General features: G+C 41.5%; 1 protein-coding gene across 2 annotated transcripts; it reads right to left on the minus strand.

Annotated features, from left to right (window-relative positions):
* Positions 1 to 1135: 1135 nt before the first annotated feature.
* On the minus strand, positions 1136 to 26290 carry LOC117478553 (epidermal retinol dehydrogenase 2-like). 2 transcript variants are annotated; one of them, XM_034125557.1, is made up of 7 exons: positions 26186 to 26290; positions 22879 to 23206; positions 15751 to 15882; positions 15186 to 15285; positions 10833 to 10977; positions 6686 to 6811; positions 1136 to 2684 (listed from the first exon to the last, which is right to left on the minus strand). In XM_034125557.1, the coding sequence occupies exons 2-7, from the start codon at positions 23197 to 23199 to the stop codon at positions 2585 to 2587; spliced, it is 924 nt and encodes a 307-aa protein (XP_033981448.1). In that variant the 5' UTR covers positions 23200 to 23206; positions 26186 to 26290; the 3' UTR covers positions 1136 to 2584. The 2 variants fall into 2 exon arrangements, with proteins under 2 accessions (XP_033981448.1, XP_033981447.1); XM_034125556.1 differs by lacking the exon at positions 26186 to 26290 and adding an exon at positions 24116 to 24197.
* Between the last annotated feature and the right edge of the window lie 876 nt (positions 26291 to 27166).

Below are 27166 nucleotides of genomic sequence, written 5' to 3' on the forward strand. Positions count from 1 at the left end.
TTACTTCATGTTACTTCATGTTAAGGCTAATACAAATGACAAGGCTGTAATGCTAACTAACGTGCTAGCTACTAGCTAGGTAGCTAACTTGATCAAGCCACTCCTGGTCCTTTCATCAGACGGGAAGCAAAAGAACGAGCAAGACCCATTGCTGGTATAATAACAACCTGGTACTAAGCACACAGGCATCTTGTTAAAGTTATCTTATCTTAGCCAGCGCCATATAGATAGATTATATCTATATTGCGCTAATCTTAGGTATCTGAATGGTGGAGGAAAACAATTGTGACATCACTTACGCGACTCTGGGATTTGTAGTCTTTCTAGTTACGTATTTTTCATAGTCTTATATTTCAACAGTTTTACGACAAACTGTGACTTTTTTTACATGGAAATTATTTTTTAAGATTGACAAACATCATATGTGTAATTCATGGCACAATTCAAACGGGATCGAAAGATACGTTTTCTCTCCCCATTGACTTCAATGCATAATTTTTCCGAAATAAGGTCCCATTACCCGGAAGTAAGTGGGCGTGACTTCGCCACTCTATTGTGCTCCAGCTTCCTCTGTACCTCTTCGGAAGACCAGATTCCCAGTAGGTAGCTGTTCTCTTCAGTGGACCACTGCTGCTTGTTAAGTTTCTCCATCGTTGTGTACAAACTGGATAAAACGCAGGCTTTTTGTTGTTGTTCAGGAGTTGATCCCGCCCCTGCCCCTGCCCCCGCCTCGACGTAAGCGTGACGTATGCGGTGCTTTTGCTCTAGCCGGACAATTTTTTGGTGCTTGAAACGAACCGGATTTCGGAGCTAAGAGGCTGCTCCGCTGCGGTGTGAACAGGAAAACCCGGTGCTTTTCAAGCTCCAGCTCCGAACCGGCCCTGAAACACCGTTGGTGTGAATGAGGTATCAGAGATGTTTCTCAGACTTTAATATATTCCCATTGCGATTAACAAGTTAAAATACACTTAAAAGTAAAATGTTATATTTCATGGGCTTAAGCCTAGGGCTATGAAATGGTGAAATTCAATGACTAATCAATAACAATCACAGAAGCATTCTGTTAACGCTTGTCATGTGTAATGTGCTGGAACTGTGGGAAGTATAATGCTGAACAGGAGACTCGAAACAGAAATAAAACGTAGTTATTTATTGATAATAATTCACAAAACACTCAAACTGAGAGATGGTTCTGACTTCAAACCTTTTTAACGCATCTCTTTGGCTTCCTGACATGTCCTTCACTGTTAGCATGATTAAGGCAACAGGTGCATTCTTCATTTAAATAACTTCAATATCATCAGCAGCTAGGATGACTTTACACAGGTTGTTCAATATAAAAGCATCAACTACTGTTACATATTAAATATGACACATTGTTTGATTAACACAACGGTTGATTCATGATACATATAAGTATTATAATCTTTACAATATACTTGTAATGATAGGACCATTAATGTGGCAATAAGGCAAGGCAACACACACTTCCTGACCACACACATGCACCATGTTACATACTGTATATAGTTATATATGTATATGAAGGACTAGCAAGGTTAGTGGTTTGACAGTGTGTTCACATTCTGTGCTCACCAGGCTTTCATGAATACATGGAAAGAAGAAGAAAAGCAGAGGGGGCTTGAACTCTGCAGCTAGCTGTAGCATGCTAATGTGCTACTAGCTAATTGCAGATAACACTTGAACAGTCAGTACATTTGCTGTTTGCGAATAAAGGAGTAAAAGATGTGTCCCCTTTTTACAAGGTGAAGATATATCAAGGGTATCACTTTTAAATCTGCTGTTCCTGAGTAAGAGCAATTGCGTTTTAAGGTGAAATGATTTAGACTGCAAACACTGAGCCAGATTAACATTTAAACTCTAAACTTTCACAAATGCGCTCATATGGCATTATACCAGATTAAATGTCTGCGTAATAAGTGTATATTGATATGTGTACACTTAAACTTTAGATGTCACTTCTTCTGAACACATAGTGATAGAGGTTGCATTTAATTAATGCTGGATTTGAGTATTTATGCGTATTTCTTAGAATTGTAAGAGATAATGAGCCCTGTCTACAATTATTAGAGCAGTGTACTTTGTAGTCATTAGTACACTGACTTGCTTATCTGACAGCAGAAGAAGAAACAATCTGTGTTGTTTCCACCTGAGCTGTAGCTGAACTTTAGCACCACGTACACAGCAGGGCATTTTAGAAAACATCACACTTGACTTTGGACCCATGTTTCCTGTCTTTATGACTTGCTGTTACATGTCTAGGAGTTGTACAAGGACACTGGCTGCCTGAAACCTCTGAGCACTAATCAAATACAAACTGCTAATAAGATTACATTTGAATTTCACTAATTATATATACATATAAAACAAGTATGTTAAGGATATGAGAGCTTAAAAGCTGGATTGTACAGTGAGATATACTGTTTAATTGAAATGAGAGGACCAGCATTATGTTCTGCCCTCACCTCTATTACCTCATACACTGGGACCATTCAGATTAAATTGGCTTTAATGCCTGTAATGTTTCCATGTCTCTTAGCTTCATATCGTCCTCTCCCCTCGGTCACTCCTGCTTTTTGATGGCACGTCCCTTGAAGTTGTCCATGAGGCTGAAGGCTCCAAAGTATTGGCCCAGCATGAGGCCCTGCTTCACAGGGAGGAGGCTGCGGAGAAACAAAGGAAATGTCTGTGAGCTCTCACTTTAGTTCAGGTGAGGAGTGGGGTATGGATATTAAACCAACGTAAGAAACACCTAAAAGAAGATCAAGTCTAGTTATATATGTTAAATATATTAATCATGTACAGTAGTGGGGAATGTTCGGTATTGACCTCAATCCAAAGGCATTTATATTGAATGTGGTTCCATTTCATGTAATTATTCCAACAATAAAGGGACACACTCCCTAGCTCTGTGTTCGCTGTTTCAACGGATTCTCTTAAAGCAACATGTTAAAGGAATGATCCATTATGCTATGTGCCCAGACTTTCTATGTGCTGCAGACACATTTGTGTGCAGAGGGAAAGGGCAGGGGTCGGCAAGTAAGTTTGGCGTTGCATCCCTTGTAAAAAAGATTTGTGTTAGCAGCTTCTCGATGACTAACAATTACTCTTTTATCTCCGAAGACGGAGCAGAGACAAGGCTGGACAATACAACAACGCGTTATTAAAGACATGATACAAAGGCTTTTATGTAAAACCAGCAGAGGGGACAGGAAAAGCGCTATCTCCATTTGTGTGAGCCGTGTTCCAGAGAGATAAATCTTTCTAATGAGAATCATTTATAAATATTAAATAATAGCTCCGTTCTGACACAAATGGACCAGAGAAAGGAGGGAAGGAGGACAGAAGACTGCAGAAAGACCACTGAGCAGGCACGTGCACACATAGACATCAAAGTGGGCTTGAGCCCTGCCCTTTTTCTTCCTCCAGAGAAAGTGCCCTTTTTCCCCCTTTTTTTAATTTTTTTTTATAAATGAATATATATCTACTGCTGTCAACAGACTGGGACCTGGTTCAAAGGGGCCACAGCGACCATATCGATTCACTTTAACAGTGAATTACAGACTACATTAGGGTCAGCTCCAAAGAAAAACTGAAAAGGTAGGCTCAAAGCTAACAGCTCCAGGTGTGTGTGTGTGTGTGTGTGTGTGTGTGTGTGTGTGTGTGTGTGTGTGTGTGTGTGTGTGTGTGTGTGTGTGTGTGTGTGTGTGTGTGTGTGTGTGTGTGTGTGTGTGTGTGTGTGTGTGTGTGTGTACAAATATAGCACAGTAATTAAAAGGATGTGTTTATCTTGAATTACAGGGAATACATTAGCCTTGCCACCAAAGCTAATTAGTGTCATTATAAGCACTTGTATTATCTCTGGGATGTTCAAAAGAAGAATGTGATCACACATTATGTAAACTACACGTCGTGGAACATTAACCAGACATACGTATGGCATATTAAATATTCACTCTAAATATTGTGAATGAGTAGGACTTGTTTGTTGTCATTGTAGCATCAACCAAGACTATAACACCTCTGTTGTGCAGTATTACTTATGTGCAATATACGTATATAAATATACTGCTGTATAATTATAATTATTACTGGCTGCTATCTCGTAGTTGACAATTCAACTACTGTAATACATCTGTAAATAACTGTGCAATATATACTTCCGCTTTTACTACTATCCCCGGGATGTTGTCACTACTTTATACATGCATAATTTGCTTTTTAAAATACTGTGTATTTTTGTAAATTGTAATTTATGTAATTTCTATTTTTATCTATAATGTTTTAAGCATGCCTCTGCCCCAAACTCTGAACCGGCCCTGGACATGCTTCTGTGGAAAAGGGGGTCTCTAATGGCGCATTTCCATTGCAGCGCGTAGCTCGCTTTAAGCGTGCCGTGTCGTGCCGTCCCCTTTTTTGGTTGTGCTTCCACTAGGCCTCGTTCCGGCGCGGCACGGCGCGGGGCCACTTTTTCCCCTCTTTTCTGGCCCTAGAAAATTGTGGTTCTATCGGGGCCAACAAACAGGGCTGAGTCGGGCTGAGTATGCTAAACTAGAGAGAGGAGCGCTGGCAAGAGGGCTAGAACTACAACAAGATGGACATATTTGACCGTGATTTAATTGTAATACACGTTTCAAAATGATGCCGAAGTAACAACATACTGATACCGGTTAGTAAAAACCATGAATTAATGCTTTGTCAAGTCTGCAGACAGACGGCAGGCGAAAAACCTTTTAAAATTCGTGTTTTTCTAGATGGAGATTGGCTAAGCTAACGCAGTATATGCCCCGACCGTCCACACTCACAACAACGGCCTATACAGACATAAATAAGGCAGCGACTGTATTCACCATGACACAGGCAGTCTGTGGTGTGTACTTGTTTAACTTTTGTCGAGTTTCTGAACATATATAAGGAGCTGTGAGCTCTGAGTGCTCACAGCTAACGGCTGTGTTGTGTTTCTGGATTTCTCATTGAAGATGACGTCACGGCTCCGCCTACACTGCGTTACTATAGTAACTACCCCAGTTCCTAAACTGTAATGGAAGCGCAGCATGAAGTGAGTCGGCCCTGTTAAGGCCCAACGCGGCCAAGCCGTACCGAGCCGTACCGAGTGTGGCCGAGGCCGACCGTGTAGTGGAAATGCGCCATTAGACTTATCCTGCAGCATCTCAAGCCCCTTGTGTGCAACTCCCTGGACCCCCAGCAGTTTGCATTCAAACATTATCACCAGTGTAGATGATGCCAACATCTACATGCTCCACAGACTAACACGTCAGACTGTCAGATGTGCTGGCAACACCTAACACACTATTGTTCTCATGACAGACTCCAAAGCCAAAAGGATTTATAGCCAATGGCATTAGTGTCTAATATATTCTTAAGCAAAGCCAAGATGGGAAGATTGATTGAAGCTGATATATCCGCTGTATGTTTTTTGGGAAATGTACCACACCAAAAATACAAAAAAATGCGTTTTTTCAACAGATAACAAATAGTGACCAACACAAAACAAAAGAGCAACCAGACGGCAGAATGAAATGCGTGAAATGGAGAGTTCATTTCATCTAATTTGTTTTATTTAAATTGAAATCGTGACACCCCTAATCATTTTTGTGGTACAGAGTGATTTGACTGCCAGCTCAGTGAACACTGATACCTTTGGATGACAGGTAGCAATTATGACCTTCAATCCACAAACTATTGTCTCTAGTCTGAAACAAAAACTGATGAGTCAGTGACATCAACTGTATTGTATTTCTGACTATTTTTGAAAGAGCAATTATAAGCAGGCTGAGATCAGTCAGGGGATTCAGTTTCCTATTGTATGTTCTTCTACTGTGACATTATCTATTTTTCTCATACAACCTGTGCTGCAGATTGGATGTATAAAGAGAACTGGATACAGCATTGGAGGCGGGACCTTATACATTCCTATGAAGGTTTCTCAGTGGAGCATGAAGCAAAAATGGCCAGCCTCTGAGAGCAAAAGTACCCTTATCTGGAACCATAGAGCGTGCCCCTTGAGATTGCAGCGCCTCTTTTCACCCTCTGTCTGAAACCAGAGCCCAGTCTGCTTTGATCGTTTAGCTGGCCGGCTCTGTTGTGATTGGTCAACTGCTTAGAGATGTCCTGCCCCATAGCCTATCACATACAATGTTTAGGAGCGCCAACCAATAGGAGCACAAGTGTGACATAGTGATGTCATTATGTTCGGGAAGTAAACAAAGGAGTCCAATGGAGGCGTTTTAGGCAAGGGGGGGGAGTGTAGGAGAGAAATTCCCTCTGGAGTGAACAAAGTGATTATAGCCTCTGCAGACCATTTACATACACTAAAACCTATAGAACACCTATAGAAGGGAAAACACCCAAAAAGTATAATAGGGCCTCTTTAAGCTTTTACAATCTGACAACAGTAATGTGGTGCAGCCACGTTAGACATGTTAGCATCCTTTCTGAACAAATCTATATTTGTATGAGCATGGCCTAGTAAAAATAACAGGTGGTTCACTTCATTCAAGGCTTAGCATAAAGGTCAGGAGACTAAAAGAAAGTCGAATTTCTGAACACACTTTAGGTCCGCTATTGACTCTGTAGATATGTACAGTGACAGGTGTATGGAGAAAGGGTTTCAGTGAAGGGAAATAAAAAGGTAGACACTCACGTCTTGAGAGCAGTGATGAGGTACATGGTCCTGGGCAGGAGCAGGAACACCTGGTCTGTGAGCACAGCCGTGATGATCTTCTTGGCTACATAGTTTGGATCCAGGATTGGCAGCAGTGTTGGCCACCTGGTGAAAACAAGAACAAGGATTTAGACAAAATAATACAGCAATAAATGGATACTCGATGGAGCGAGGAGTCAGATGCAGCACTGCAGGATTGCTTTGCATCTACGGATTGGAGTGTGTTTGAGGACAATAACATCAACACACACACGGACACTGTCATCTGCTACATTGGGAAATGCATCGATGACGTGGTACCGAAGGTTTCTGTACGAACATTCCCAAATCAAAAGCCCTGGATAAACTGCGAGGCGCGTGGCAAGCTGAAAGCGCGCACTATCGCGCACAGAGCTGGAGATTTGGAGGAGTACAGGAAATCTAGGTATGATCTCCGGAGAGCAATTAAAAATGCAAAGAGACAGTACAAAGAGAAGGTGGAATCTGACTTCAAAGGCTGTAACACCAGGAATATGTGGGCGGGACTAAGAACAATGACAGACTACAAAGGAGCAGCGGGGGGTGCTGCGGGAGTGTCTGCGTGCGCATCTCTCCCAGATGAGCTGAACAGTTTTTTTGCACGCTTTGAGAGCAGCCAGGCTGTGGAGGTACAGAGGGACCAGGAGCTACCCTGCCCTTTTGTTTTAAACAGGGCAGATGTGTGTAAATCCTTTCAAAGGGTTAACCCCACAAGGCTCCTGGACCTGATGGCATCCCTGGCCGTGTTCTCAGGGTGTGTGCAGTTCAGCTGGCAGAGGTGTTCACAGACATCTTCAACAGGTCCCTGTTGCAGTCTGTAGTCCCCACATACTTCAAACACTCCACTATCGTTCCTGTCCCGAAAAAGACAATAATCACCTGCCCCAACGACTACCGCCCAGTAGCACTCACCTCCATCATAATGAAGTGCTTTGAGCGGTTAGTCAAATCATTCATCACCTCCTCCCTCCCTGACTCTCTGGACCCCCTGCAGTTTGCCTACAGAGCAAACAGGTCCACAGACGACGCCATAGCCCTCACCATCCACACTGCCCTCTCACACCTGGACCCGAAGAACAGAAACACATATGTGAGAATGCTGTTCATTGACTACAGTTCAGCATTCAATACCATTGTGCCCTCCAAGCTGGCCATCAAGCTCAGAGAGCTCGGGCTCAACAGCACCCTCTGTGACTGGATCCTGAACTTCCTGACGGGCAGACCCCAGGCAGTGCGGGTGGGAAACATCACATCCTCCACCCTGATTCTCAACACCGGAGCCCCTCAAGGCTGCGTGCTCAGCCCTCTCCTCTACTCCCTGTTCACTCACGACTGTGTGGCCACACACAGCTCCAACACCATCGTGAAGTTTGCTGATGACACGACCGTCATCGGCCAGATCACAGACGATGACGAGACGGCGTACAGAGAGGAGGTCGAAAACCTGACATCTTGGTGCCAGGATAACAACCTCCATCTCAACATCAGCAAAACAAAGGAGCTGATTGTGGATTACAGGAAGCAGCAAGGAGAGGGACACGCCCCCATCGCCATCAATGGGACTACGGTGGAGAGAGTCAGCAGCTTCAGGTTCCTTGGGGTCCACATCACTGAGGACCTGACATGGTCTCTTCACACCACCACCATCACCAAGAAAGCTCGACAGCGGCTCTTCTTCCTCCGCAGGTTGAGGAGGTTCAAAATGGATTCCAGGATACTCTGCAACTTCTACAGGTGCACGATAGAGAGTATCCTGACTGGCAGCATCACGGCCTGGTACGGCAGCTGCACCGACCTCAATCGTAAGGCTTTACAGAGGGTGGTGAAAACTGCACAGCACATCACCAGGACGGAGCTGCCATCCATGGAGGACCTTTACTCCCAGCGGCTCAGGAAGAAATCCCTACGGATTATCAAAGACCCCCATCACCCCAGCCACAAACTGTTCTTTCTGTTGCCGTCTGGCAGACGGTACCGCAGCATCCTGGCAAAGACAAAAAGATTTGGAGACAGTTGCTTCCCGCGGGCAGTGAGACTGTTAAACAATTGAACTGCTGAAACAATTTCAAAACATTCATCTGCTACTCAGTAATATGTATCTAATATCTAATATATATCATTCCAATAACTTGTATATAGACTCGTACTGCACTATTCCACATGCTCACTTTATTTTATAACTATTTTTCTTTTTGTATTGCTCTTGCTATCTGTATTGTTATTATGTTGCATTGTTGGAGAAGCCTGTGACATAAGATTTTCAACAACATAATTACTCTGTAGCTATGTCAGTTTGACAATAAAGAACCTTGAACCTTGAACCTTGATACCACAAAATGTTAATCCTTTGAGCAGGTCCTTTTTTAGATGCTGTTTTAAAAGTGTGTGAGAAGTAGGAAGTGACAGGTCAGGCGTGAAGCATGTGTCCTGGTGCCTTCAGGGTCTGTTTGATAGGTGAATGCAGAGAGACAGAAATACAGATGGACACTAGTCTGCAAGCACATTCAAAACCTGACCCCAGGACTTCTAGGAGTGTGTGTGTGGGATGGGGGTTGCTTGTAACTCCCTGGTAGTCCCGATCAATCAGCACACAACAGCTATATAATGAATGTGCCACCCGTGTGTGTGTGTGTGTGTGTGTGTGTGTGTGTGTGTGTGTGTGTGTGTGTGTGTGTGTGTGTGTGTGTGTGTGTGTGTGTAAAAAAAAAAAAAAAGGCACCGTCAGCCAGTTAAAGTGCCCCCGGAGAGGCCTGAGGCTCGTCGCTCTTCTTGTCCATGCGTCCGTTTGTGTGAGTCATTAGAGCAAGGTTAAAGGCTGGTACACTGAATTAACAACAAGGGTGGCCATGGCACTATGTGGGATGTGTGCATTGATAAAAAAAACGAGTCTATACACAGGGGTGCACACAACTTTCTGAGTGAGGTACCTGGAGTCAGTGTTTGGTACTCCAACTTCTGGCTCCCCTCAAAGTTCCCATGTGGTACAGCGCTTCGCGATTGTCAACGGGGGGGGGGTCACAAGTGACGGTACGCATTTCAGATTGTTGCCGCGCATGCGTACCTGCGTACCAGTTATGTGCACCCCTGTCTATACAATCATTTTGTATAAATGTGGACCGGAGGGAGAGGGTGACGAGCATAAGTTTCACTTTCCTTTTTTATTTCAATTCCAACTTTGGTCATGAAGAATATGTTTCTCAAAGCACCGCAATCTCTTCTCCTACATCCTTTTGAATTCTCCTATCCACTATTCCTTAACCCCATGACGTTTCACACAGAGGTCAAGGAATAGACGATAGGGATAGACGATAAGAGCAGACTTTTGGACTATTCGACTGCAACCTGGGAAAGCACTCTGTTAGACAGGGGGGAGCCTCTCTGGTGGTTGACTAATCAGAACAGAGGCGGTGAGCTGACCAATCAGAGCACACTGGGCTCATAGGGAGGGGGGGGGGGGGCAGGAGCTCAAACAAGGCGTGTAGGACAGAGAGTGAATACACATACTATACAGAGATGCTGTATGAGAAACCAATGTGATTTTGGAACATTGAACAATGTAAATCTATTCTAGTAGACCTCAACAATGGAATTATGATCAGTAGAAATGGCCAAAACATGGGACCTTTAACTTCCAACCGGTCCATCTTAGTTTCCAACACAGCAATCTTCAGAAGAAGTTTATGGAAGTCATCAGTAGAGATGGAGAGGCCTTTTGTTGCTAACTAGCTTTAGCTAAGTAGCATGCAGTCTAGGCTTTAGCTGTAGGTAGGCCATGCTACTGCAGGACTGAGGTTGTTGTTAACATTTTAAAATATGACAAATGTCCTCTGTCCATCGACAAAGAATAACAGTCCCAGTGATTCATAAATGTCCCGGAGCCGCTGCTCAAAGTTTTCATATAAGAACAATAGGAAAATCAGCAGAAGAAAGTAAGCGGAGGCGAGAGCAAGCATAGTATCTACTCACTAACAAACTAATGTAGACTACTCCCGGGCAAGCTGAACAAATAATAGCTAATATGGCCAAAGACCTTGCTGTTATACACCGCTTGCAGGTCTGTAGACATTAAATGAACAGACAAAAAAAGAAATCCTGTAAAGAGACCTACTTAGTTTGACATCCATCGAACATTCCTGTGTTGATGAAGTATGGGCACACAATGGTTGTCTTCACGCCATCTTTCCCAGTGGCCAACAGCTCCAGACCCACGGACTCCGCAAAACCTACTGCTGCAAACTTACTGGCACAGTAGTCTGCAGAGAGAAGAGGAGGAAAGCATGAGCATTTTAAAAGCAACCGCAAAAACCCAGAAATACTGCTCATTCACACTCACTCAACCCAATCACATGTTCCCTTTAAAGTCATTAAGAAAAAAAACACACTCATGTAAAAATGTAAGAACACTGTGCATTCATACTAATGTTTTATATCATACTCATAAAGATCTTCTTTTTTTTTTGGTTTAAATAAAAAGCACACTTTAAAAAAATTGCTATATAAATAAAACTTCGGAAATAATCTTTTGAATAATTAGTGACCAAACCGTTTGTGACCCACTGAGATAACTTATCTCAGCCCAGGCCAGGCGACGCCACTGGTCAATATTGATAAGGCACTCTAATCTTTCTGCTGAATATGGGTGAGAGGGCGACGAGTGATTATCTTAGAGACGTATTATTAAAGGAATTTGTATCTGGTTGCCTAATGAAGTCAGCAGATGCCTGCCAGTGTTTCTCAAACAAAGTTCAACCAAAACCCATATCATTAAAGAAAAAAAGAGGAAACAAGACTGATCTGTACTGAAAACAAAACAAAATATGTAGTTGCATGTCTCCACTTCCACATTTACTAAAATAGCTAGGTTTGCAGGTGACTATTGTAAAATCAACCTTTCAAAAAAAGGTTACTGATTTAAACATTTTGGATCCATTTCAAGAAAAAAAATTACTAAAATTGCGAACAACAATCCAAATTGGTTTCCAATGTTCTACTGTGATTTGTGATTAGTTCAGCCTTAAAATGGCCATACAGCTGCACTGAAAATAATCTGATAATCCAATGTGTTTAAACACCACCAACGTTCGGGGTCTGTTCTGAGCATTTAGATATAAACTCCCTGATGTTGAATTTATACAAAATATCACAGATTATTGGTAATTCAATGAAAATGTGACACTTTCACACAGCCATGATTAAAATAAAAGGTGCAATGTGTGACACCTGGCCACATGATACAAATATAAGGGGCAGAATTTGACCCAGTCCATGACATACAAATATACACTCAGTTATTTTATAAAAGAATTGTTGCACACTCTATCGTGTGTTGTCGTTTATTCTATACAGTAAATGTAATTCTGGCTTAAAGAAAATACATTTAAAAAAAGAACCTGTTAAGCCCTGAGCCTGTTTTTCAGAAAATGACATGCCCAGAACAAATGACTATAACTTCACTTCTAAAAGGGGTAAATTAATAATCTTTTTTCTCAAAGAAATGATAAACCTGTGAGTTGGATGTAGAAAAGTCAGAATAAATATAGATTTTTTTTATTTTATAGTAAATTCAGATTGAACATAGTAAAAAAATGTAAATGATAGTGTCCGTCCAAAGAAAAAACATTACTTATAGTGAAAACCACCCTTGGATGATGGGATAGTAGACTAAAAGCTTTAAGAATCCAAACTATAACATATAATAAGTACCCTGTATCAAGATTGATGCAAAACAAGTGAAATTTGATATTTTTAGAGAGATTTAGAAAAAAGAAAACACTTCTGGGGTCATTTGGGTGGATTTTCCCTATCTCTGGAACCCATCAGTCGATTTTGATGATTGACACCACTTTTTAACAGTTAGAGCCAATAGAATCGAGGGGAAGTTCCTAAAATCCATCTAAATATTACCAATTGGTGAATGAGTGATGCATTTTTTCGCTCAGGGCTCATTAATGGCGCATTTCCACTGCAGGGCCTTGCCAGCTTAGTACGGTATAGTTAGGCCTTGGTAGGCCAGGTTCACTTTATGCTGCGTTTCCATTACAGTTTAGTAGATGGGGAAGTAACTATAGTAACGCAGTGTAGGCGGAGCCGTGACGTCATCTTCAATGCGAACCACAAAACCAACATCAGCCGTTAGCTGTTAGCCCTCAGAGCTCACAGCTCCTCATATCTGTTCAGAAACTAGACAAAAGTTAAACAAGTACAAACCACAGACTGTCTGTGTCATGGCGAATACAGTCGGAGGTTTATTTATGTCTGTATAGGCCGTTGTTGTGAGTGTGGATGGTCGGACCATATACTGCGTTAGCTTAGCCGATCTCCTTTCAGAAAACACGCATTTTAAAAGGTTTTTCGCCTGCCGTCTGTCTGCAGACTTGTCAAAGCATTAATTCATGGTTTTTACTAACCGGTATCAGTATGTTGTTACTTCGGCATCATTTTGAAACGTGTATTACAATAAAATATGTTCATTTTGTTGTAGTTGTAGCCCCCTTGCCAGCGATTCTCTCTCTAGTTTAGCATATTCAGCCCGGTTGTTGGCCCGGAAAGAACCTGGATTTTGGAGGGCCAGAAACACTGTGAAACAGTACCCGTTAGCCGGAACTACCCCTAGTGGAAACGCAACAAAAGACGGGCTGGGTTTGGCACGGCACGCTTAAACCGTGCTACGCGCTGCAGTGGAAATGCGCCATTAGACGCTTCTTGTGAGACTTCTGTTTTGTTTCGTTAAAATGGTTCAAATCGTCAGTTAGCTGAGTTTCTTCCCGTTAAGTGGGTATGACACATTAATAGGTTGTTAAATGTTAAGAAGCCCTGAGACACAGTTTTCGCTCGTCGCTTTACATGTAAAGTCAATGAAAAGATGTGGATAGACAGTTCACTCTAGGAGTAACATTTTTACAGATCTGGAACATTAACTTAAAAACAACATACTGTCTACACTTTAATTACAGGATGCAGCACAAAATACGTAAATAGGTTTGACGTTTCATTGAGAGGCAACTGGAAGTCAGACACTGAATATTTATTGGAAGTTACGGCAGGAGAATTGACAAAGACATTCGCCGCAGCAACAAAAGTGACCTGCTCCTGCCTGGCCACATCTGAAGCTTTCTCGCCCAGTCCCAAGTATTTATCTAGTTCTAGATCAGTGTTTCTTAAACTTTTTCATACCAAGGACCACTTAACCAATACAAAAACACTCGCGGACCACCTAACTCCACAAATATCCAAAAACAATAGGCCTGTTTACCACTCCAACAGTATATAACCAATGACAGCCTAATAATGACAGCTTAACCTTCTCTGTATCGCCTCGTTCACACATTAAATCAAACATACAAATACAACTACAGATTATATAAGCATTTCGTTCAAATGCGATTTAAAATGCTCAGGTTTTACACCTCTTATGAAATGTAGACTACATTTATTACGGAGTTTATGTCCGAGCCAACAGACTCACAGATTGTTGGCTACTGAGAGATATGCAAAATACACCGCATGTAGTACGACACAAACCTCCGCTGTGGATTTTCAAAACAAAATACAGTAAAACTATGGCCGCAGGCCCAAGTTTAACTCTCTGAGGTCTGAGCCATTTTTTCACATGTTAGGCTCGCGTGGGCTTTTTTTGTAAAAATGTTATTAAAACATGAACCTTGGTGACCATCGGGCTGGCCTGCATGGTCTGCCTACAAAACAAAAATAAAAAAACGTTTTGCAGCCCCAACAACATTCTCTGATCATCAACAAACTTCATGCAATGCTTAATTGGATGCATATATTAGATAATAATCTCTATCTAACACATCTATATCTACTTCCAGCATGGATAAATGTTCATAAAAGACATCCATTGTTTGTTTTATACGCTTCTTGAAATAAAAATAAAAACACATCGTTTTTCTAGAACAGATTACAAATCGCCTGAAATGGTACAAACAAGTGGCAACATGTGTGATGAAGGTGTTGCGCTGGGCTATATCATGCAATCGAAACTTAAGCTCGCTCCATTGCGGAGATATACCCGCGAGATTGAGGAAAACTTAAATAAATACATTTATTTAAAATGTGACATTTTACCAATATACTCACGGACCACCAGTGGTCCGCAGACCACACTTTGAGAAGCACTGTTCTAGATAAAACTATTCTCACACTCCCTGAAGCAATGTCACTGCAAAGTCCCATCAAATATTGAGATTGTTTCAGCACTAAAAAGTTCACTTGATTCGTATTTGATCAGCACTGATCAAATACGAATCGAGTGAACTTTTAAGCCGTCACATTTTGTCAGAAAAATGTTCTAATAAACCTTTGAGTTGCAAAATGAGAACGTTTGAGTTGAAAAGGGTCGAGCCAAAACACCCCGCCCACTAGACAAAGAAAGATTGGAACTGGAAAATGTTAAGGATGGATCATTTAAATGTAACAATGGGGAAATCAGAAACATCCATACCTGCCAATCCATTGCAGGATATGAGTCCAGCAGAACTAGCAATGCTGACAAGATGGCCGTGATTGTTGGCAATCATGGCGGGAAGGAAGGCCTTGTAGGTCTGAGCAGAGAGAGACACAAATTAAGCATGATATTTAATATAGGGACCTGAACAGGGATTTGATTGTAGAGCTCAGAGGACAATTGACTTTCACAGTACATCACTTAAATACAGGATTATTTTTGATAAATCAAAATTCAATTCAATGCTTCAACGTTGAACTTTTAACTGGATCTTTGGTTCTTCATGAAGAGAGGACATGTGCTTATAGAAGTCACATGACCTAACTCTAGAATTTCAGTTATGTGATATGTAGTCGTGGAAGAAACAAATTAGTGGACCAAACTTTAACGCTTAACTGGATTTAATCTTTCTGAAATGTATTGATGATTCAATCAAATGTAATTGTATAGTACATTGTGTTGGAGTTCCTTGCCCTGCCTACATCATCAATCAGGTTAAGTCTCTGTAAGAAATAATTTGGACCCAGAGGTAAGCTGTGTGGGTATGTTGTGTCTGACTGACCCAGAAGTGAGCCATGGTGTTGACCTCCATCGTCTTCTCAATCAGGGAATCAGGAGCCTCCATGAACTTCTTCCCCGTCACAATCCCAGCATTGTTCACCAGAATGCTGACGTCTCCCACCTCCCGCTTCACCTGCATGCAGCAAAGAAAAAGGTCAGTGATCCAATTTTGTAAAAATATACTTTCAATGATTAGGATTAATATTATAATTAATTTGTATTAATCCCAGAGGGGAAATTCAGTTCCATGCATGAAGAAATTCCAGATATGAATTTCCTGGGCTACTTAGTAGATATTTCCATCCAAATACATCTTGCCAGGTCCATTACCAAGTTGATGATACAATAGTATATGTTACAACAATACTTTAAAGAGGCCTATTATGCTCTTTGGGTTTTCCTTTCCTATGTAGGGTGTTATACAGGTGCATCTCAATAAATTAGAATATCTTGGAAAAGTTTATTTATTTCATTAAATCAATTCAAAAAGTGAAACTCATATATTATATGAATTCATTACACACAAAGTGAAATATTTCAAGGCTTTATTTGTTTTAATCTTGATGATTACGGCTTACAGCTAATGAAAACCCCAAAATCAGTATCTCAGAAAATTAGAATATTAGAAAAAGTTCAATATTGTAGACTCACGGTGTCACACTCTAATCAGCTAATGAACTCAAAACACCTTTGAAGGTTTCCTGAGCCTTTAAATTGTCTCTCAATCTGGTTCAGTAGGCTTCACAATCATGGGGAAGACTGCTGACTTGACAGTTGTCCAGAAGACAGTCATTGACACCCTCCACAAGGAGGGTAAGCCTCAAAAGGTCTTTGCTAAAGAAGCTGGCTGTTCACAGAGTGCTGTATCCAAGCATAATAATTTTTCCTTGGTCTTATGTAATATTCAAATTTTCTGAGATACTGATTTTTGGGTTTTCATTAGCTGTAATCATCAAGATTAAAACAAATAAAGGCTTGAAATATTTCACTTTGTGTGTAATGAATCCATATAATATATGAGTAACAGTAAATTAACTTTTCCACGATATTCAAATGTATTGAGATGCACAGGTTTCTGTGCATGTAACTGGTCTGCAAAGTTTTCCGAGAGTCTCTCCCCCCGCCCCCCCCCCCCCCTGCCTGAAAGCCTCCATTGGACTTCTTTGTTTACTTCCGTAAATGACATCCCTAAGGAACACTTGCACTTCTATTGGCTAGCGCTCCAACACATTGTACGTGATAGGCTAAGGGGCGGGTCATCTCTAAGCGGTTGACCAATCACAACAGAGCCGGCCAGCCAACAATCAGAGCAGGCTGGGCTCTGCTTTCAGACAAAGCTGAAAAGAAGTGCTGCAGCACAGGCAGTGTGAGAAAAATAAAGAGCTTTTTGAACATCAAACCATGGAGACATGTCACAGTAGAGACACTAAATACTGACATGAACCTGAAAATAGGCTTAATCTGTACTCTTTAAATAACTTAACATGAATACAAAGAATAGTAAACAGTGACATAACCTTTCTTTCCTAATCTTTCAATCTGCCATGACAACATAAATATTAATCAGAGCTCTTTCACTTGCATCAGAAGGAGGTTTGTGGAGTTGTAGCATTTGTTTATCGGAAACCACACACAAGCTTTTTATTTTTACTGCGTTTCCATAAAAGACACATGCATTTTACAGAATTAAGATGCTACCAAAGTACGCTAAATAATCATGTACATGACTCACCACTCCCTGCATTTAGTCAAAACACTGAATGTTTACACAACACTCATCCCTGCCCTGCTTTAAAGACACACACACTCAGACACTTGTGAGAAAACAACAGCGGAATAGGAGCCTGACGCCATAGGTTAACATGGGTTTATTATAACTAACAGGTGTTAGCTAACTTGGAGCAACAACAACAATGAATATTCCATAGCCTTGTTGCTAATTGGATTGGGTTGCTAATAGTAGCCAAGTAGTTAATCTCAGTTTTTACCATTCATCTAGGTAACATGATGCGGAAAGCATAGTGGAGGACAATGATGAGGTGGAGGGGCCATATGGCCCCTCTCACTTATCCCAGGATGCAATGCGCGCCGGTGACGAGGAAACAAAGAAAATGTCGGTCCGGTCTCAGAGAGAAAGCAGCACGTGAGGAATAACTGATACATGAATAGGACCTGGATGAACCTAAAGGGGAGGTTTGTCCCACAGAGCAGACTTTTTCGAGGCTGATGTAGCCGAGGCCTGCTTCCATCTGCCCTGCGCTGCTGTAGCTGAGGCCTGTTTCCACCTGCCCTGCTTTGCTGTGCTGCTGTAGCTGAGGCCTGTTTCCACCTGCCCTGCTTTGCTGTGCTGCTGTAGCTGAGACCTGTTTCCATCTGCCTTGCGCTGCTGTGCTGCTGTAGCTGAGACCGGTTTCCATCTGCCCTGCTTTGCTGTGCTGCTGTAGCTGAGACCTGCTTCCATCTGCCCTGCGCTGCTGTGCTGCTGTAGCTGAGACCTGTTTCCATCTGCCCTGCTTTGCTGTGCTGCTGTAGCTGAGGCCTGCTTCCATCTGCCCTGCGCTGCTGTGCTGGCGTGGGGAAATGACCCCTATCGTGATTCTGCTGTGCCTGTTGGCTGTCTTGGACAGTGAGAAGTTCTCTCATCATCCTGAGAAGTCGATTGGATTCCGGTCTGTTCTGCCGCCTGCAGTGGGCATCCCCTTTAAAGGATAGGGTGTGTTTCGCGAACGATTTCCAGTCGCCTTGTCTCAGCCCATCAGTTCGGCAAACTATGTTTGTCTTCTTGCCTTCCATGATAGTTCTTCAGCACTGCTTCTTGAGCTCTAACCACACTTTTGCAGACTTTGCTGGTGATTTTAAAGTAGGTGACAATTTATGTGTGTCGATTAAGAGAAGAAGATGCCTGGTTTTCTTGTTATTATTGCTATCAGGAAATGTGCAACCAAACCCTGGACCGCCCAGTAGTGGTAGTCAGATCGTTACTCCTGCTGATTTTAAATCTAGGTCTGGGTTGGGTTTCATCCATTTGAATGTGCGCAGTCTTTTATCTAAATCTAAACTAGATTTTGTCTGCATCCTGGCGAACTCGACTGACACTGATGTCATTGTTTTATCAGAGACGTGGCTAAAACAAATCTATTTCGAGACTCAAAACATTTTGTGGAGCGGGGTTTTGTACCTGATCTGTTTGGTTTTGAATGGGGTAAAATAGATCTGTTTGATGATGTTGAAACTGCATGGTCTTATTTTTATCTTGGTTTTATGGTCAATTTAGAGTGAAGGGACGAGACAATCTTTGGTTTTCTGCTGAATTGTCTAGTCTTCTACATGAGAGAAACAAGGCCTGGGCAAAGGCAATCAGGCTCAGAGGTAGAATGGCTTTGTTTTAGGCAGCTAAGAAATAGCTTTACATCTCAAATCAAAATAGCTAAGTCTAAGTATTATCTGTTAGTTACCACTAAAAACCTGAACAATCCTAGAACATTTTGGAAATCCATTAAATCGATATGTGGCTCTCTGTTTGATTCTGTTTCGAACTCTGTTTCTGTGAACACCACAGTCGGTGACTCTGAACAATGTGGTTTGGAAAACCCCTTCAGTTTTTCTCCTTTTACTGTTGATGTTGTTCATGAAGCATTATCTAAGTTAGATCCTAAGAAACCGGCTGGTCCAGACAACGTAGAACCTTTCTTCTTCAAGATAGCTGCAGATGTTATTGCACCACCTCTTACTTCTCTTATTAACCTCTCCCTCAGCACGAAGACAATTCCAAAAGTATGGAAGTCAGCTTATGTCCTGCCTTTACTAAAAGGAGGGGAGGCCACTTTATTAAATAATTATAGGCCCATCTCTAAATTGTCAGTTCTGGTTAAGGTTCTTGAAAGCCTGGTGAGTGAACAGGCAAAGGAGTTTTTATGTAAACATCAGTCAGGTTTCAGAAAGCAACATAGCACCATCACTGCGACAATGAAAGTGGTGAATGATATTGCGGGTATCTTAGACAATAAGAGTTGTGCTGCTCTGTTTATTGATCTTTCCAAGGCATTCGATACCGTCGATCATCATATCCTGAAGCAGAGGCTGGCCAGTATTGGTATATCCAACCATGCAGTGGAGTGGTTTGTGAACTACCTCTCAGAAAGGTCCCAATGTGTTGAATTTGATGGGCTCACTTCTGAGTGGTTAAACATTACAAATGGTGTACCACAGGGTTCTGTTTTAGGTCCACTATTATTCTCCATCTATATCAACAGCTTAGGTCAAAATGTGGATGGAGCAACTTTACATTTTTATGCGGACAATACCGTGATGTATTGTGCAGGTCCCTCCATTAAGGAGGCTGTTGTTAAATTGCAGGCTGTTTTTAATATTATTTGGCGCGTTCACACCGCAGTACTTTTCCCACTTTAGTTCCGATATAGTTCTGATATGTCGCGTTCACACCAAAAAAATCCGGAACAAAAATTAGTTCATGAGAACCTTTTTACCCCCTTTTCCGTCCCTGCTAGAGAGCAGGGACTTTCGTGGGAGAAAAAGGTTCCTATTTCTGATTGGCTGGGCGGATTGCAAACCACGCCCCGTAAAACTCCAAAAAGGTTTTGTGAAGCCGCCATTTTATTATCCTTGGATTAGCATTATTAGCATTAGCATTAACCCAGTGCACAAACGCAGAGAGACTAACTTATGGCAACACAAAAGAAAACATGGGAGCGGTGGAGATGAGGAGGTGTCGGCGTTCTGGCGATTTACTCGGAAGGCTTCAGTAGAAGCTGCTGGGAGTCCCAGCAGCTTCTACTGAAGCCAGTCCCCAACTCCGGGGACTTCCGGCCAGTTGTTTGCGGCCTGCCAGTAAACCCAAAGCAGAAGAAGAAGAAGTGAAGTCAGCGGCTTCATTTGCCTAATCCTCCCCCAGGGACTTATTCCGGTAAATAATGGTGAGAATGCCAGACTACAGAGTCACTTTAAACAGCTGCTTGGAAATCATTACGAAATCATTAAATAAGAGATAGGCGGCAACATTGCAGATGAGCTACAGGATTACTCCCAGACATATTCCCACATTTAAACCCACTGCAGTGGTTAGCATGTAATAAGGGAATATTCCCCTGTCTAGCCAGGGTTTACAAAAGCTACCAGCATGGACGTCAGACAAACAATACATACATATACATACATGTGTGCTTACAATACATTTTTTGACAACTATAGGGCAGAAACTGTGTTACGCAGCTGCAAAGCTAGAGCAACAATGTGTGTGTGTGTGTGTGTGTGTGTGTGTGTGTGTGTGTGTGTGTGTGTGTGTGTGTGTGTGTGTGTGTGTGTGTGTGTGTGTGTGTGTGTGTGTGTGTGTGTGGTTTCCGATAAACAAATGCTACAACTCCACAAACCTCCTTCTGATGCAAGTGAAAGAGCTCTGTTTAATATTTATGTTGTCATGACAGATTGAAAGATTAGGAAAGAAAGGTTATGTCACTGTTTACTATTCTTTGTATTCATGTTAAACAGGACAGATTAAGCCTATTTTCAGGTTCATATCAGTATTTAGCAGAGTATACTTTCTGCTTCATCATTAGAGTATTTATTGTTACCTAGTATGTCCTCCCTTTTTAACATAACAACTTGTCGTCTACTTAAAAGAGGCCCCATTCTGCTCTTGGGGGTTTCCCCTTTCCTTTGTGTGTTCTATAGATTTGTGTGCATGTAAATGATCTGCAAAGAATCTGAAAATGAGCAGAATATTTCCTCTTTAAAATCAGTACCCCTTAAGCTTCTAGTGAGCGTAGCTGTGTGAAAATGGATCCCCTCAGACCAGACACCTGTTGGGTTTCAAGCTAGTTATGTTCATTTCCATGTCGAGATAATCTGCGGCTGTTTATTTTCAAACCAGCTCAGCCAGTTCTTACTTTTGCATATTGGTGTATTTAGTTTAGCATGAGTTGAACAAAACTGAAGGAGCATTCACAGGGATTCTTTTTTACTTTTGAAATTATATTGTATATCGCCTTTTAGCCTTAAAAAACAGTGATATAATATTTGAAATATCACCAAACCCTAGATTTCAGTATAATAATAATAATAATAATAATCCTTATATATATTATAGCGCTTTATCAATGACTCTCAAAGCGCTTTACAAATACACATTACACATACAGATCATACATACATGTAATGGTCATCTACTGTGGACAATACCCACAGGAGCAAGTTCAGGTGAAGTGTCTTGCCCAAGGACACAACGGCTTTACAGACGCAGCGGCGGCAGGTTTCACCCCCTTGATCTGATAATCATTGCACAGCGCACTGCGCCACACCGCCCATCTTCACACCTCGAAGTCATCAAGGAGCTTTTACAAGTACACATTGATATCATACATGTACTGTGGACAATACCCACAGGAGCAAATTTGGGTGAAGTGTCTTGCCCAAGGACACAACGGCCTGACGCAGTGGCGGCGGGAGCGCTGATATCCATAATATCAATGTCAGTATCCCTACAAATATTTCAAGCTGTTTAGTTAATCTAGCTAACCTGATGTTCTGATTTCAATGTTTTTTTTGCAGCATCAGACTTGATGTGAGTACAACTATATTTGTAGCTGATACTAAATATTGGTCTATAAATCTTTCTGTCAGCTAGCATACCCCAACAGGCTACAATAAGCTAAAAGGCTAACAGGCTGTAACTAGCCAGCATGGTCAGATGGTACAATGGAGATATGCTGTGTTCCAGTTGTACTGGGAAGTGGGAGTATCCGAGTTCCCAGTCAGAAATGTCAACTGTCGCGCCCTCTGAGGTGGGACTCCCTACTTGGAAACCTGGAGATAGCTCGCCATACCCGAGATCATGATTTAAAATGGATTCTCTGCATGTTCATTTGATAATATGCCATTTATAGCTCTTCTGTGTTATTTGTTTCACATTAAATCAACTGTACATATGGTTCTGCTCATCTTGTATCTGTGTATATGTTGCTATGACGTTTGTATTCACAAAATAAAGTAGTTATCAACCGGTATTGCTAACAATGGGTAACCCGAGATGACTGCTACTGGAACTGGGGTGTGACTTATTCCCAGTTCCGACCCCGACTTCCAGTGTAAATGCAATAGTTTTCAGGACCCTTACCTGGTCTGCCACTCTGTAAACCTCGTTCTTGTCGCTGCAGTCACACAGATAGTAGTGCACTCTGCTGGCTCCGCTCTCTTTAGCCAGTCTTGCCGTTTCCTTCATCCCCTCCTGGTTAATATCCCACAACACTAGCACGGTGTTGAGAGCTGCAAACTCCTGAGCCATGAGGCGGCCGATCCCACTGCCCGCCCCAGAGATCAGGACCACCTCTCCTTCTATGTTCTTCCTCTTCCTGGGCACAAACAGGTGGACGAAGGACTCCAGATTGTACCAGATGGACATCAGGAGGACTTGGAGGGTTTCCAGGATGAAATTCATGATGGATCTAAGAAGGAAAATACAGAGAACATACATTACATAATGAGATAGCAGGCTAAACCCAAGTCCAAGGTTTAGATATTTGCTTTTTTGTTAGAGATCAATATGTGAAAGTGTTTCTTTTCGACTGTTTTGCAGCAGAGAAACTGCCCTGTTGTGAGTTATGGCACATATAGACAAAGATCTCTGGTCTGTGTGGTTTTCACAGGAAGTTTGAGGTAGGCAAGCGTGTGTGGACTACACCGAATTTGGCAACATTTAAAGTAAAATGAGAAGAATTAAAACGGTTAGTTTCCAAAAGCTGACATTATCTGAGCATTGTAGAAACACGAGCCCACATATTTTACCCCACTTGCCAGAACCTGTGAGTGCGCTCACCCTGAATGGATCAATAGATCGGCCACATGTGGGTCTCACATGGGAAACTGTGTCCTTGTGTGTCCTAAAGGGGCATTTTGGAGGGATTTTTTACAATTTAAATGAATTCAACAATGCTTAAGTTTCACGCCTTCCCCCCGGTACCGGGCGGATAAACGCGTCATTTGCAGGAAACAACGTCTAAGGAATCTTAATATTGAATAAAACTATGAATGTGTTATATCCATGTAACGGGAAGAAACTCAGCTAACTGATCTTTTTAATTTTTTTTTTCAAAAAAAACCCACAATGCTAGCACTCAGCCTCTGAATTAGCCTCGATCGAAAAAACGGGACCGACTAAGACACATAAACTCACTCAGAACTCCCTTATTACTTATCCTAGATGCACAACCAAACACTCGTTTTTGGTGTCCTGGAGACACTGAATCTAACGGTGCCCACCTCAACACTCAGTGATAAACATTCGCGACGCTATCAACGAAAGCGTACATCATCACATGTGGAGCTAAGAAGCTAAACACGTAAATATATCTTACCTTGGTCAAAAGTGGTCTTCAATGGCATTAAAACGATAAAAAAACGATGCTGCAGTTAATCCATAGGTTCATCCTATGTGTCTGTGCCTTCTTTGAAATTATTTCTGATAATCCATAAGCAATACAACTGCGTTTTAGTTTCCAAACTCCAGAAGGAGACATTCCTCCAGTTTAGTTTCGCTTTCCACACGCGAAGCGGCAACATTTTTTCTTTACAACCTGTCTGGGTGGGAGCCTCCTCCTTCGATTCTATTGGCTCTAACGGTCACAAGGGTATGTCAACCAACCAGATCGAGCAAGGGGGGCCAGAGATAGGTCAAATCCACCCAAATGACCCCAGATGGCCCAGTTTTTGGCTAAATCTCTCTAAAAAGGTCAAATTTCACTTGTTTTGCATCAATCTTGATACAGGGTACTTATTATATGTTGTACTTTGGATTCCTAAAGCTTTTAGTCTACTAACCCATCATCCAAGGGTAGTTTTCACTATCTGTAAAAAATAATTTTTGGACGGACACTATAATTTACAGTTTTTTACTATGTAAAATCTGAATTTTCTTTAAAATAAAAAACATTTATATTGATTCTGACACTTCTACATCCAACTCACAGGTTTATCATTACTTTGAGAAAAGATTATTAATTTAACCCTTTTAGAAGGGAAGATATGGTCATTTGTTCTGGGAATGTCATTTTCGAGCCTGAGACCTGAAAAACAGGCTCAGAGTGGAACAGGTTAACCTGTTCCACTCTGAGCCTGTTTCTCTGAGCCTGTTTCTGAGCCTGTGGCACCAAATCTGAAAAAAATGACAATCCAAACATTGCTGTTGATTATGATTACCTGAACCCATATTTACATACTGTAGATGAAGATAAACACTAGAAACCGGCATGTTTTTCACTTAAACATAAATTGGAATGACACAAAATAGAGCCTGGGAATGGTCCTCATTTATAACCATCCTGTTTTAAGCACTTATACACTTTAAACTGTCGAATGTGAGGTACAAAAACGGGTCTATGTGTGTCTCTAATGGTCAATGAGGACAGCTATTAAAATGACATTTACTTTCTAACTAAGTGGAGGTGCATGTTTGGAATTGTTATGTTAATCTACTTATACATGTATCACTTTAGCACAAGATGTAACTATTTGCATGCTTTTTTACAAATATTTTACATTCAAATTAAAATCTACTAAATTATGGATAATGAATCCATTCACTTTTAAGATGAATACAACTCAAATTAATCTAAAAAAAAATTGGCTGTTTGGTGTATTGTAACTTTCAGCGGTGGAAGAAGTACTCAGATCTTGAACTTGAGTACAAGTAGAAGTACCAGAGTGTAGGAATACTCGCCTACAAGTAAAATTCCTGCATTCAAAATGTTACTCAAGTAAAAGTAGAAAAGTATTAGGATCAAAATATAGTTAAAGTACCAAAAGTAAAAGCAGTGATTGTGCAGATTGGTCCATTTCAGAATAATATATATGATGTGTTTTATAATTATTGATAATTAAAGTGTTATCAAAGCTGGTAAAGGTGCAGCTAGTTTGAATGGCATTCATACTGCAGGGTAGCTTGTGAATTTACTCCAGGTGGAACTAAAGTCTGATTTAAGACTTGATTATATTTCACATCATTAATCCAAATCTGAAAAGTAACTAAAGGTATTAAATAAATGTAGTGGAGTAAAAGTACACCATTTACCTCTGAACTGTAGTGGAGTAGAAGTACAAAGTAGCAAATATTTTAAATACTCAAGTAAAGTGCAACCTGGTTATCAATGAATTACTTCAGCACAAGCTTTAGCTATTTGCATGTTGTTCTTTTTGTAGAATATTATCGCGTGCGAATTAAGACGCTAAATTGTCAAAATCATGCGCTGTGTGTTCTGAAGGGTTGCCTAACCCGGATAGTACACTTTCCTTTCAAATACAATAGGCTACTAGTTATCACTGAGCAATAAACTAAAGACAAATATAGCGACTTTTTGTAAAGAAAGCGGAAAGTGGCAGATAGGACAGAGCTTGATAAATCATGTAATCGACAGGAGCGTCTAATTTACCGTTATGCTGTGAGCTCCCAGCGAGAGTTGTGCAGGGCTCCGAGGGAGGTAAATAAGCGCGACTTTGCTCACCGCACAGGCGTCCCTTACACAACCACTGCTGTCTCACAGTTCCTCCGTGTCCCGCCCTCTCTGTCTGTCACAGTATGGCCCAATCCCAAACCACGCCCTACACCCTACCCCTACACACTCCCCCTCCGTGACGGAGTGAACTCCGTGGAGTGAATGACACTCGCAGCTCAATGAGGCTCCCTCCTGTCAGATGGAGGGAGTAAATACAGCGGCAAGCTTTGGGACAAACTCCCCTCTCTCCGGCCGAAACAGGAAATGCCGTAACTGCATGGGCGTAGGAAGCATCCTGAATGTGGGGGGGACATTTTTAACGGGGGGTGTGGGGGCGGAAAAAAAAATAGATTTCCTGTATTCTGGTGCATTTTAACAGGTGGTTTGATACTTTTATGTGGCTATACTAGCATGAGGAAAATGATGGGTACATTTTGTAATTTCATCCAGTAGTAAAGAAAGGAAACATATTTGATTATTAATTCAGAGCTGTCTTTGAATTAATAAAAAGCAGTTTAAATGCCCATTTTTTGTACATTTATATACAACAATAAATATTTGTGAGTGCATTGAGAGATATTGTTGTGGAGAGTCATTTATATATAAATCTCAAAATACATTTGTGAATCCTTCTGTGAGCATTTATTAATATTGAGACTGATCTGACTCCATACAGATGTTAAGTTCACCTAGGAATGGTAGCATTGACTTAAATGTTCAAATAAATGTTGCTCTTCTGTCTATATTGGTCATATGATGCCCCTTGACTGAAATGTTTCCTGTTCAATATCCCCACTGATTTCCTTAAAATCCTGGGATGAGAGTCCACATCACAATTTACTCTCAACTGTAATTTCCCTTTCATCACTCACCTCAGCAATGGACCTCTCTCCACTGTCCCTGCATTCTGCCTCTGAC

Source organism: Trematomus bernacchii, unplaced genomic scaffold, assembly GCF_902827165.1.
Source record: "Trematomus bernacchii unplaced genomic scaffold, fTreBer1.1, whole genome shotgun sequence".
Lineage (NCBI taxonomy): Eukaryota > Metazoa > Chordata > Actinopteri > Perciformes > Nototheniidae > Trematomus > Trematomus bernacchii.

Excerpts from the sequence above, each read along its gene's own strand:
- LOC117478553 (XM_034125557.1), bottom strand. The coding sequence starts at position 23,199 with ATGAATTTCATCCTGGAAACCCTCCAAGTCCTCCTGATGTCCATCTGG. Across the intron at positions 15,883-22,878 it reads TTTACAGAGTGGCAGACCAG|GTGAAGCGGGAGGTGGGAGA; the intron begins GTAAGGGTCCTG and ends TGCTGCATGCAG. Across the intron at positions 6,812-10,832 it reads TTCGATGGATGTCAAACTAA|GTGGCCAACACTGCTGCCAA; the intron begins GTAGGTCTCTTT and ends TGTTTTCACCAG.